Genomic DNA, 13,230 nt, shown 5'->3' with positions numbered 1-13,230 from the left:
GCTCACCGCATCTCTGAGTTCTGAGCCACAGCTCAGGGTCGGCATCACTGACGATGGTGAAAGGCTTTCCTTCTCTAAACCCAGACTCGGCCAAATCATCCAGCGAGGGTCTGGGTAACAGGGGAAACTAAAGGCCTTCTTGGCTCCTCGCTCCCTGCCTCCTGACGAACAGAACCCGGGCCCGAGATGCAGTGAGGGGCCACCGGCCCAGCGGGAAGCCTTCTCACTGTGGCCCACCCACCTCCGTAGCCTGGGCCAGACAAGAAGAACAGCACCGCTTCTAGAGAAACCTTTATTGTAAGGCCGAACACCTCGGCATCCGATACAAAATCCTCACCAGCGTGCCGGACACGCCAGACGCTTCGGCTCTCCATCAGGTAGGATTGATTCCTCAGCTTGCCCATAAAAACTTCCATCAATCTAAAAAGTTTGCATCTAGGCCTGAAGAGCTGAAGCTTTATGGAGACAAGCGCAGTCACAAAACGGGCCAAACAAGAACGAGTGTCTGCTAAACAAGTAGTTAGGATGAGAAACTCATTTGTAACCCAATATACGGGACACAAACTGCTTAAAGGTATCTAATGAGCACAAAAACTTAACAGAAATAAAGACTCAAATCCTAACCAGGGAAGTTACCAAATATACATATAAGTTCAATACAGTAATTGCACAAAATGATAACAAGCGGTGTTACTGAGAGATTTTACACGCCTCAGACATGGAGCTCGAAACCAACTTTCCATCTGTCTTAAAACTAGGCATTTTCCACCACAAGACTGACTGAAGAACTTTGAGAATTCTATTACATGGGTAAATCGGAGCTACACAAACTGGTTCCGGCTTGAATTTATCCTTGCCAAGCTAGCTAACGGTAACACTATTATTTGAAAAGAAAAAAAAAGTCTAAATTCTACAAATTTAATGGATAAGTTCGGCTTTTCAATGCTCTCTCCAATCTCAGTTTTAAAAAATTAGAGACGGCAGTCATACCAAAAGATCAGCAAAAGCTTGCAGTGGTGAATTTGTTGGAATACAAGCAACACAGAAAATGCAGAATGAATAAGGCTTTTGATTATCGCTGCACTTTTTAATTTTGAAGTCCAATCGTATAGCCCAGACTTCCTAAAATACGTGAGTCAGAGTGGTCACTTCTCATTCGGTGCCTTTCACTGTTGACAGATTTTTGTTTCGAGAACAAACTCGTTTGAAAAATGCCTGATCTTTCGACAGTTTTCAGCAGACCGCTTCTGGAGACCTGCAAGCAAGGGAAACGGTCGTCCTTACTCAAGTTTTACCCAAGTTCACATCTGTGCCAAGGAAACAACCCCCACTCCCCCACCCCACTCCCCTGCAACTTCTCCGAGAAGGGCACGGAACCAGTCCCCCCACGGAGGCTGTGAGTTCCCATCTTCCCGACCGAGTCTGTCACCCGGATGGACGCGGGAGAAGTTTGTCTCGAGGGCGAGACGGCAGACAACAAAGATACCAACTTCCAAGTTCTCGTCTGGCTTTCTCCATTCGGCCTTCAACCCATCTTGCTCATTATCTGAATGTCTTCTTCGACCGCCCTGATCACCGGCCAGTTCCGATGACCTGAATGTCTGTTTCTGCCTTGCAGCGGGGGTGGGAGGAGGCGTTTCCAGTTCTCGCCTGTCCCGCCGTCGACCCCTGGCCCACGTCCTCCCCCTGGCCTGGAATGCCTTCCCCCTCCACACATCCGCCAAGCTAGCTCTCTTCCTCCCTTCAAAGCCCTACTGAGAGCTCACCTCCTCCAGGAGGTCTTCCCAGACTGAGCCCCCTTTTCCCTCTCCTCCTCCCCATCCCCCATCCTACCTCCTTCCCCTCCCCAAAGCACCTGTATATATGTTTGAACAGATTTATTACTCTATTTTACTTGTACATATTTACTATTCTATTTATTTTGTTAATGATGTGCATCTAGCTTTATATCTATTTATTCTGATGACTTGACACCTGTCCGGATGTTTTGTTTTGTTGTCTGTCTCCCCCTTCTAGACTGTGAGCCCATTGCTGGGTTGGGACGGTCTCTATATGTTGCCAGCTTGTACTTCCCAAGCGCTTAGTACAGGGCTCTGCACACAGTAAGCACTCAATAAATACGATTGAATGAATGAATGAATGCACACTACCCCTCACTCTAGGGACAACTGGGATCCGGCTTTGCTGCCTCATTGAGCTCATCTGTAAAATGGGGTTTAATCAATCAATCGTATTTATTGAGCGCTTACTTTGTGCAGAGCACTGCACTAAGCGCTTGGGAAGTACAAGTTGGCAACATATAAGGTTTAAGACTCTGAGCCCCATGTGAGATGTGGTCTGTGTCCAACCCGACTAACTTGTATCTACCCCAACGCTTAGTACAGTGTCTGGCACATAATAAGTGCTTAACAAATGCCATTCAAAAAAAAGGGAAGTCAGAACCTCCACAGCAGCAGAGGCTGCCCTTAGCTCGCTTCTACCTCTGCCACCGTTCTGGCTGGTGGTGCGGTAACGACATTGACGAGCGGCACTGCCGAGGACGTCACCTGTGCTTTGGAGTCACGGGGTCATACCCGCGCTGCCGCTAATGTGACCCTGTCAATGCCAGCAGCAGTCAAAGTCCTCCCAAGGAGCAACGCTCTGGCATCCTTGTTCTGGCAGAGGACAGAGCCCCCTGACAACGCCTGAAGGTGTCCTGAGAATAACAGCGGCTACTATCAGGGTTGAGCTCGGCACCGCTCATTCTGCCTGGGCAGCTGGACGTCCTCGATGGCTACTCAATGGGTCAGGCACTTGTCCACCAACAAGGAACTCACCGATCCCTCTCTCCGTGAGAGGAAGAGGGGGCAGGGGAGGTGAGGCTCGAGAACTGGGGGCACCTTCCCATGCCAGGCCAGCAATGGCCACCTTCCGGCGCAGGGAACTGGTTTGGCTTCGACTTACCACACTTTGGCTTTTCTGTCGTGGCGGGTCGAGGGGGCAGTTGGTACTACGTGGCCCTCCTGCAGCACCCCAACAAAACTTACCCAGGATTTGATCTTTGCGCTGCAGTCTGAAGGTCTCTTTCCCCACACAGAGCTGGTAAATGAAGATGCCGAGATCAGAGACTCTTTCGATCTCTTCGGTGACCACCATTTCTTCTCGGACCAGGTATGTCTGAGGTAAATAGGAGCCGGTCTGGGAGAAAAGTGTTTTAAAATACTCAGTTCTTCAGAGGCACCACTTGACCCTCAACCATGATGGAAATTGGCTCCTAAATGATGGGTGGTTTAGCTACACTGCACACAAACTTTTTAGGGCACAATTTTCACTGACAGACAAGAATACACTACAGTGCTTCGTTCAAAAAACAAACCAGTACAGAAGGATGCTCCCTTAGAAACAATTGGGCTATAGTCAAGGAAGCACACCACAGAAACCTGGACCAAGCCCACAGCACGAGGGTTGTTATTGTTCAATGACGGTCACTGCCATCAGAGGCCACCGAACAATAATGGCATTTATAATGATGGTGGGAACATCCCCTGGCCATGCCTTACAGTTGGCTTTCAACAGAGGCTCTAGGAGGAGGGGCCGAACCAAGATTGCTCCCACCCTCCTCCCTGCCCTCGGGTGCGGGGGGGAAAAGATTCCTGGAATCAGAAAGGAAGGTCGCCAGGGACGAGGTGAACGATCAGGGCGGAATATTCCAACCTAGGAATGGGACTGGGGCTTATTTCCCTAAGCACCCAACCTCCCCAGTCTCTCCAGTTAATTCCCGGAAATTCTTGAGACACTTGGAGTGGTGGAATATTAACTCTTTCACACCATTAGGTAATCGGTCAGTGAGCTGCAGCCACAGCGGGAGCAGGATGCCCGGCCCAGGCCCCTAGTAACCGCCCCACCAGAGTATCAGGTACACATCCGATTTGCTTTGATCCACCCTGGCACTTAGTACAGTGCCTGGCTCATAGTAAGCGCTCAACAAACACCATTACTATATGATCGTGATTACGATCCAGGGAGTAGCAGCCTTACTTGCGGGGGACAACCAGGCTCCACACGGACCTAAGTCTGCCACACGCTTCAACCCGGCAACCCAAAACCTAGTGCACAGACACCACCACGGCAGATCCCCGGCACCTACCGCCAGCTTGGCAAAAAGGTCCATCAGATTCCTCGGGGGCATGACAATGGACGTATTCAGAGGGATCACATAACAGTTGCCCAGCTGCAAGTCTAGATAGGCGGTCAGGAGCTGTGGGAAGAAAGGACAGAGGAGTGTTGGACATTTTGTTAAGTCAGCGTTTCTCAATGCCCTTCACACGCACGACCACTCCCTCGCCAAATTTCTAGGCATACCAGAACCAGGCGACACACTTCCATTTCTGGGAAACCGAATGACAAGATCACATTGCCAAACCGGACCTTTTAGACTGTGAGCCCACTGTTGGGTAGGGACTGTCTCTATATGTTGCCAATTTGTACTTCCCAAGCGCTTAGTACAGTGCTCTGCACACAGTAAGTGCTCAATAAATATGATTGCTGATGATGATGATGATGACCACGCTCCCTAGTGCCGCCGCCTCATCCAAGAGAAAGACCGGCCCTCCTCAGGATCAGAACCAGTTCTCTGGAGAGACATCTACCATATGCACGTGAATCTTGCTCTGGAGACGTAAAGAAAACCTTGAAGCAGTCGATGCCCAACCCTCAGCCAGATGGTGGGCGGTACGAGGAGTTGGCTGCCCAGGAGATTCACTCTCCGCTGTGCAATCCCAAACCCTAGGGAGGGTCATGGCGCCTCAGCTAGCTGCCCTCCAGGCATCAGGGCGGCCGACCCGGGACCCAGCCGAGCTCGGGGTGGACATTTAGGGCTAGCCAGTTTCCAGTGTGAGTCCCGTCCCAACTGGGTCAGTCCCCGGAGCGTGGTACGTGTGTGGCCTCTGGAAGAAGACATCCTTCCGGATCCTTCCTCCCTTCTAGGTCACGTGGCTTTGGGCTACAACGAGCCCCGTGAAGGAGAATACAATGCCTTCATGTTAACCACGACGCACGCAGGACTGAGTCCTGAGCTGGTTTTCTGCTACAGCACGGGATGGAAGGCCCGGCGAGGACTGGGGCGGCCCCGCAGTGCTGTGACAAGGGGGCCCTCATCAACAGCTCCACTCAGTGAAGAAGGCAGACCACACGGTGGCATGGACCAGGGCAGTCCCCTAACAATAATAATTCTAACGGTGGTGGTATTTATTAAGCCCTTACTACATGCCAGGTACTGTACTATGCACTGGAGTGGATACAAGCAAATTGGGTTAGACACAATCACCGTCCCATGTGGGACTCACTGTCTTAATTTTAATCACAGTCTTTATGCTGCTTTGAAAAGCAGCATGGCATAGTGGATAGAGCACCGGCCTCGGAGTCAGAAGGTCATGGGTTCAAATCCCACCTCCCCGACTTGTCTGCTCCGTGGCCTCGGGCAAGTCACTTCACTTCTCTGTGCCTCAGTTACCTCATCTGTAGAATGAGGATTAAGACTGTGAGCCGAATGCGGGACAGGGACTGTGTTCCAAGACTGTGAGCCCACTGTTGGGTAGGGACTGTCTCTACATGTTGCCAACTTGTACTTCCCAAGCGCTTAGTACAGTGCTCTGCACACAGTAAGCGCTCAATAAATACAACTGAATGAATGAATGTGATCTGCCCGAATCCACACCAGTGCTTAGTACAGTGCCTGCCGCATAGTAAGCCCTTAACAAGTACCATAATTAGAATAATAGTAATTATTATTATTATTATTATTAATCCCCACTTTGCAGATAAGGTAGCTGAGGCACACCGAAGTGCAGTGACTTCCTCAAGGTCACATAATAATAATAATAATAATAGCATTTATTAAGCGCTTACTAGGTGCAAAGCACTGTTCTAAGCGCTAGGGAGGTTACAAGGTAATCAGGTTGTCCCACAGGGGGCTCATAGTCTTAATCCCCATTTTACAGATGAGGTAACTGAGGCACCGAGAAGTTAAGTGACTTGCCCAAAGTCACCCAGCTGACAATTGGCAGAGCCGGGATTTGAACCACAACAAGTGGTGGAGCTGAGATAAGAACTCATGTTTTAGTAACTCCCAGCCAGTAGGTCCCGCTGCTTCTCTGCTTTCCCCGTGCAACCATCCAGCTTCGAGACCTGAAGCAGCAGGGCGGCTGGGGCCCCTCTGGTCACCTAGGAGGGTCCGGGGGGCTCAAAGCCCAAATGTAACTCTGAGAAGGAGCCACATGACCTCTCAAAGTCACCAAAGGAAGCTTCCTCAAACACCAAGAGGTGGAGGGGCCTGAATGAAGACGAGATCATCTGGCCAAGGGGCTGCAGTTCTAAGAAACGCACAGCACAGAACTCACCCTATCAAAGTCGTGGACGATAGCGGCGGGGTCACTGTCGGAGAATTTCGGAACAGGAACATCGATGATGGCTATGTTGTCATCTTCCCGAATATCGGCCTCTTCCGCAATCGGCAGGAAGTACGGCTCCGCTGCAGCATGGTCCACAGCCTGGTCCCGACCCTCGTTCTCAACGTAGCACATCTCCCCACGGAGCACCTTGTGCTAAAATGGAAGGCGGGCACGGGGTGCCAACTGTCAGGGGGCTTCCTCCTCCCACTAAGTCCCCCAAGCATCCCAACAAGCGATCGGGAGGTGACGCGCTAATGCGGGCCGCCCTAGATACTTCCTGAAAGCACCTCCCGGGGTTGAGACATGGTCAGCAGGAAGCAATTTTTCCCCGCATGCAGTTTTCCCGGTGGGAGATCAGTTCCTGATACCTTCCTTGCCCCCAAGTCCTCAGAACCATAGACTCAATAAAGGAATTGAGTCTATAGAATAAATAAAGGAATTCCTGCCAGACACTTCTGTCAGCCGACTGGGCAGCTGATTGGGACCAGGGTGGAAGTGATGACCCGGCCTGGGCACCAGTTCAACTTCTCCCCAGCTTCCTCCCCACCATGCTGCAGCCAACGGGGTTGGGTGACGGGGAGGAAGACAGAGAGAAGTTGATAGTTGAAAAATGGGAACTGAGGTCTTGTAAAGCTAAATGGAGGGGGTGGGGGGGGAGGATTGGAACTCAGAACGTCACCCGCCGAAGGTGGCTGGGTGCCGAATCTGCTGATGGAAGGTCAGGGATGACTGTAACAATCCCCCAGTGAGTTTTTCCCTGGGGGCCCTGGTCATTAGTCAATCTAAATAAAATTCTTAAAAATAAAAGCAAGCAATGCCAGCCCTGCCCCCTCTCACTTACCCTGGGCATGAAGTACTTATAGATGCAGGCGCCACCGACGACCACCCCGGCTAGGATGAACGCGAGGCCCAACAGGGTCAGCAAGCACCTCCCCGAAGAATTTTCACTTCCATGGGTTACAATTTCTGGATCCTGAAAAATCAAACATTCAAGGCTTGAGGTCTGGCGAAAGACTTCTCTTAGATGAGAATCAATCAATCAATCGTATTTATTGAGCACTTAACTGTGTGCAGAGCACTGTACTAAGTGCTTGGGAAGTACAAGTCGGCAACACACAGACTCAATGAGAAGGCATAGAACACTGCTGTGAAGTAACTCTGGGCCAGGGGCCATTTCTGGATGGGTAATATTTGTTCCCTGCCCACAAGGGGCTTACAGTCTAGAGGACTTTCTTCCCTGCAAGTCTTCAAATGTTGTCTATCCAGGGCTAGCAGGGAAGAAAGTCCTCTTGGCTCTAAGCCCCTTAAAGGCAAGGGAACATGCCTATCAGCAGCGTGGCTCACAGGAAAGAGCCCGGGCTTAGGAATCAGGGGTCACGGGTTCTAATCCCAGCTCCGCCACTTATCAGCTGTGTGACTTTGGGCAAGTCACTTAACTTCCCTGTGCCTCAGTTACCTCATCTGGAAAATGGGGATTAAGACTGTGAGTCCCATGTGGGACAACCTGATTACCTTGTACCTCCCCCAGCGCTTAGAACAATGCTTGGCACATAGTAAGTGCTTAACAAATACCAAAATATTATTATTCATTCACTCATTCAATCGTATTTATTAAGTGCTTACTGTGCGCAGAGCACTGTACTTGGGAAGTACAAGTTGGCAACATATAGAGATGGTCCCTACCCAACAGCGGGCTCACAGTCTAGAAGGGGAAGACAGACAACAAAACAAAACATATTAACAAAATAAAATAAATAGAATAGTGTTGTACTGTAATCTCCCAAGTGCTTTAGTACAGTGCCTGGCAAATAGTAAACACTCAATAAACACCACTGACTGAAGAAAGTCCTTTCACCTTTCACCTTCACAACATCACTAAAATTTGCCCTTTCCTCTCCATCCAAACTGCCACCACTTCACTACAATCACTTAACCTATTCTGCCTCAATTATTGTATCAGCCTGCTTGCTGACCCCCCGGCCTCCTGTCTCTTCCCACTGCATTCCATACTTCACAGTGCTGCCAGGATCATTTTTCTACATACAATTTAGGACGTTTCCCCGCTCAGGAACCTCCAGTGGCTGCCCATCCACCTCCACATCAAACAAAAACTCCTCACCAGTAGCTTCAGGGCACTCAATTACCTTGCCCCTTTCTACCTCACCTCACTACTCTCCTACTGCAAATCTAGCGGCACACTTGGTTCCGCTAATGCTAACCTCACTGTTCCTCGTTCTCATCCATCTCACTGCCGACACCTCACCCACGCCCTCCCTTCTCAAATCTGACACATAGTTACTCTCTCCTCTTCAAAGCCTTACTGAAGGCACATCTCCTCCAAGAGGCCTTTCCTAGGCCTTCCTTTCCTCTTCTCCCACTTCCTTCTGTGTTGCCCTGACTCGCTCCCTTTATTCAGCCCCCCTCCCAGCCCCAAAGCACTTATGTATATATCTGTACTTTAATGCTTGTCTCCCCTTCTACACTATAAGATTGTGTGGGCAGGGAATGTATCTGCTTATTATTATATTGTACTCTCTCAAGCAGGTAGTACAGTACTCTGCACACAGTAAGCACTCGATAAATACAACTGAATAAATGCATGAATGTAAGGGTGTCTCTGCTTATTATTATATTGTACTCTCTCAAGCAGGTAGTACAGTACTCTGCACACAGTAAGCACTCGATAAATGCAACTGAATAAATGCATGAATGTAAGGGTGTCTCAGTCATACTGAGGGGATCACACTGCCAAGAGGGAGCACATGAGACTGAGCTATGAGGTGATGGCCAACCTAAATGTGCTGGGATTAAAAGGAAACACTGCCATGCTGCCCCACACAAGGAGGCCGGAGTGACCGACACTCCATTTAATCAGGAGAAGCTCTAGCATCACAAGAAAACAAGCTGCATGAACCTCAAACAGGCAACGGGACTGAAGGACAGTGGAAATAATAACAGTAACAATAATAATAATAATAATAATCTTCTCCCCCTCGTCCCCCTCTCCATCCCCCCATCTTACCTCCTTCCCTTCCCCACAGCACCTGTATATATGTATATATGTTTGTACATATTTATTACTCTAGTTATTTATTTATTTTACTTGTACATTTCTATTCTATTTATTTTATTTTGTTAGTATCTTTGGTTTTGTTCTCTGTCTCCTCCTTTTAGACTGTGAGCCCACTGTTGGGTAGGGACTGTCTCTATATGTTGCCAACTTGTACTTCCCAAGCGCTTAGTACAGTGCTCTGCACAAAGTAAGTGCTCAATAAATACGATTGATTGATTGATTAATAATGATAATGGCATTTATTAAGCACTTACTATGCGCAAAGCACTGTTCTAAGCACTGGGGAGGTTACAAGATCATCACGTTGTCCCAAAGGGGGCTCACGGTCTTAATCACCATTTGACAGATGAGGGAACTGAAGCACAGAGAAGTTAAGTGACTTGCCCAAAGTCAAACAGGTGACAACTGGCAGAGCCGGGATTCGAACCCATGCCCTCTGTCTCCAAAGCCCGTGCTGTTTTGGCAGTGTGGCCCAGTGTAAAGGAGACTAGCCCCGGATCTGCAGCTGGCCTGCTGTGTCAATTCAGGCAAGTCACTGAGCCCTTCTGGGCCTCAGTGTCCTCTTCTGCACAATGGGGATGAGAGACAGCATGGCACAGTGGACAGGCAGGGGGCCTGGGAATCGGAAGGACCCGGCCTTTAGTCCCAGCTCTGCCACTCGTCTGCGGTGTGACCTTGGGCCAGTCACTTCACTTCTCTGGTTCTCAGTCACCACATCTGTAAAATGGGGATGAAGACTGTGAGCTCCACAGGGCACAGGGACTGAGTCCAACCCGATTTGCTTGTATCTACCCCAGAGCTTAGTACAGTGCCTAGCACATAGTAAGCGTTGAACAAATACCACAGTTATTAGATAGTGAGTCCTGTGTGGGACAGGAACAGTTTGTATCTGATCTCACGGCCTTGGATCTACCCCAGTACTTAGTACACAATAACCTGCTTAAAGGCCATAAAAATAATGAGAATATTATTATCATTATGAATTTATGAAGATCTCTCTCTGTGGAGCAGCCAGATCTCTTTAAGACTCCTAGAAGAAGGGATATATATATATATTGAATATATATATGAGTGTATATATATATATGAGTGTACATATATGAGTGTATATATATGAGTGTGTATATATATATATATATATATATATATGAGTGTATATATATATGAGTGTATATATATATATATGAGTGTATATATGAGTGCATATATATATGAGTGCATATATAGATAGATAGATAGATAGATAGATATGAATTTATGAAGATCTCTCTCTGTGGAGCAGCCAGATCTCTTTAAGGCTCCTAGAAGAAGGGATATATATATTTTTATATATATATATAGAATATATATATGAGTGTATATATATATGAGTGTATATATGTGTATATATATATATGAGTGTACATATGAGTGTACATATATGAGTGCATATATATGAGCGTGTATATATATATATATATATATATATATATTCATTAAATGCTTACTATGTGCCAGGCACTGTACTAAGTGCTGGGGAAGATACAAGATAATCAGGTTTGCCACAGGCCCTGTCCTAAACGGGGCTCGCAATCTTAATTCCCATTTTACAGAGAGGTAACTGAGGCACCAAGAAGTGACTTTCCCAAGGTCACACAGCAGACTAGTGACGGAGCTGGGGTCAGAACCTAGGTCCACCGACCAGGCCTGTGCTCTTTCCACTAGCTGCTTCTCGTCCTTCTCGCTAACTAGTCATTTGTTAAAGGGGGAGGAAAGTGTGCATCTTGGTAAAGTTCAACACGTAGGTCACAAAATATCCACACCGCGGGATTGATTGGAAAAACCTGGGTACGGAGAGGCAGAGGTCCACGTAACAGAACTACTCCACAAGGCCATGCAGACTTTGACTCCTGTGGGGGTCAGGGGAGTCCGAGAGGATCACAAGCCAGAACCCTGAACTTTAATCGTGGCCAACAATTTACTCAATCACCTCACACTTCTACTACAACCCAGTAATCGCTCTTCCAATGCCAACTTACTCGCTGTACCTCGATCTCGCTGCTGAACCCTTGCCCACGTCCTCTCTCTGACCTGTAATTCTTTCCCCCTTCATAACTATAATAATAATGACGGCATTTATTAAGCGCTTACTATGTGCCAAACACTGGGGAGGTTACAAGGTGATTAGGTTGTCCCACGGTCTTAATCCCCATTTTATAAATGAGGTAACTGAGGCACAGAGAAGTGAAGTGACTTGCCCAAAGTCACACAGCTGACAAGTGGCAGAGCCGGGATTTGAACCCTTGATCTCTGACTCCAAAGCCCGGGCTCTTTCCACTGAGCCACGCTGCTTCTCTACACAGCAGACCACCAAATTCAAAGTCTTACTAAGGTCACATTTCCTCTAAGAGGCCTTCAATCAATCAATCGTATTTATTGAGCGCTTACTGTGTGCAAAGCACTGTACTAAGCCCTTCCCCGCCGAGGCCCTCTTCTCCCCAACCCTTTCCAGCTTCGGCATCTTCTGTGCACTTGGATCTGTCCCCTTTGGGCAGTTGATATTCCACTCACCCTCAGCCCCATGGCATTTACGTACATTTCCCTAATTTATGTATTTAATGCCTCTCTCCACTTCTAGACTGTAAGCTCTTGGTGGCCAGAGGATGTGTCTACCCACTCTGTTGTACTGTACTCTCCCAAGCTCTGCACATGGTAAGCTCTCACTAAGTACCACTGATTAACTGACTGATAGAGAATCAATCAATCAATCGTATTTATTGAGCGCTTACTGTGTGCAGAGCACTGTACTAAGCGCTTGGGAAGTACAAGTTGGCAACATATAGAGATAGTCCCTACCCAACAGTGGGCTCACAGTCTAGAAGGGGGAGACAGAGAACAAAACAAAACATATTAACCAAATAAAATAGAATAGATATGTATAAGTAAAATAAATAGAGTAATAAATATGTACAAACATATATACATATATACAGGTGCTGTGGGGAAGGGAAGGAGGAGGTTGGACAACACTACAGGGCTGCAGACCTTTAGTTTCCCCCTTTTAGACTGTGAGCCCACTGTTGGGTAGGGACTGTCTCTATATGTTGCCAACTTGTACTTCCCAAGCGCTTAGTACAGTGCTCTGCACACAGTAAGTGCTCAATAAATACGATTGACTGATTTAGTTTGGTCTGGAGTCTGATAGCACACAACCACCAAACTCTGTGTGACCATCTCTCAAATGAGGGGCTGGCCTTCTTGATTCATTTTTGATTCAGAGACGCAGCGTGGCTCAGTGGAAAGAGTCCGGGCTTTGGAGTCAGAGGTCATGGGTTCAAATGCCGGCTCTGCCAACTGTCAGCTGTGTGACTTTGGGCAAGTCACTTAACTTCTCTGTGCCTCAGTTCCCTCATCTGTAAAATGGGGATTAAGACCGTGAGCCTCCCATGGGACAACCTCATCACCTTGTAACCTCCCCAGTGCTTAGAACAGTGCATTACACATACTAAGTACTTAATAAATGCCATTATTATTATTATTATTATTATTATTATTTTTCTACTTTCTCATCCATGGTTGTATGATTAGTCGAGAAGCAGCATGGCTCGGTGGAAAGAGCCCGGGCTTGGGAGTCAGAGGTCGTAGGTTCTAATCCCGACTCCGCCACTTGTCAGCTGTGTGACTTTGGGCAAGTCACGTAACTTCTCTGAGCCTCAGCTCCCTCATCTGTAAAATGGGGATTAAGACTGT

General features: G+C 48.0%; 1 protein-coding gene across 1 annotated transcript in view; it reads right to left on the bottom strand.

Moving 5' to 3' along the window:
- Window positions 1–277: 277 nt before the first annotated feature.
- The window catches only part of ITM2A (integral membrane protein 2A), a 30,709-nt gene continuing 17,756 nt past the window's right edge, over window positions 278–13,230 (bottom strand). Inside the window, exons 2-6 of the mRNA XM_038748287.1 lie at window positions 7,270–7,401; window positions 6,378–6,581; window positions 4,127–4,237; window positions 3,027–3,177; window positions 278–1,255 (exon numbers count right to left, since the gene is read on the bottom strand). Of these exons, the coding sequence (XP_038604215.1) occupies window positions 1,167–1,255; window positions 3,027–3,177; window positions 4,127–4,237; window positions 6,378–6,581; window positions 7,270–7,401 (687 nt within the window). The 3' untranslated portion in view covers window positions 278–1,166. The remainder of the gene's footprint in view (window positions 1,256–3,026; window positions 3,178–4,126; window positions 4,238–6,377; window positions 6,582–7,269; window positions 7,402–13,230) is intronic.

The sequence above is a fragment of the Tachyglossus aculeatus genome, chromosome 6, assembly GCF_015852505.1.
Source record: "Tachyglossus aculeatus isolate mTacAcu1 chromosome 6, mTacAcu1.pri, whole genome shotgun sequence".
NCBI classification, from domain to species: Eukaryota; Metazoa; Chordata; class Mammalia; order Monotremata; family Tachyglossidae; genus Tachyglossus; species Tachyglossus aculeatus.
This window is presented reverse-complemented; position numbering and strand designations above follow the sequence as displayed.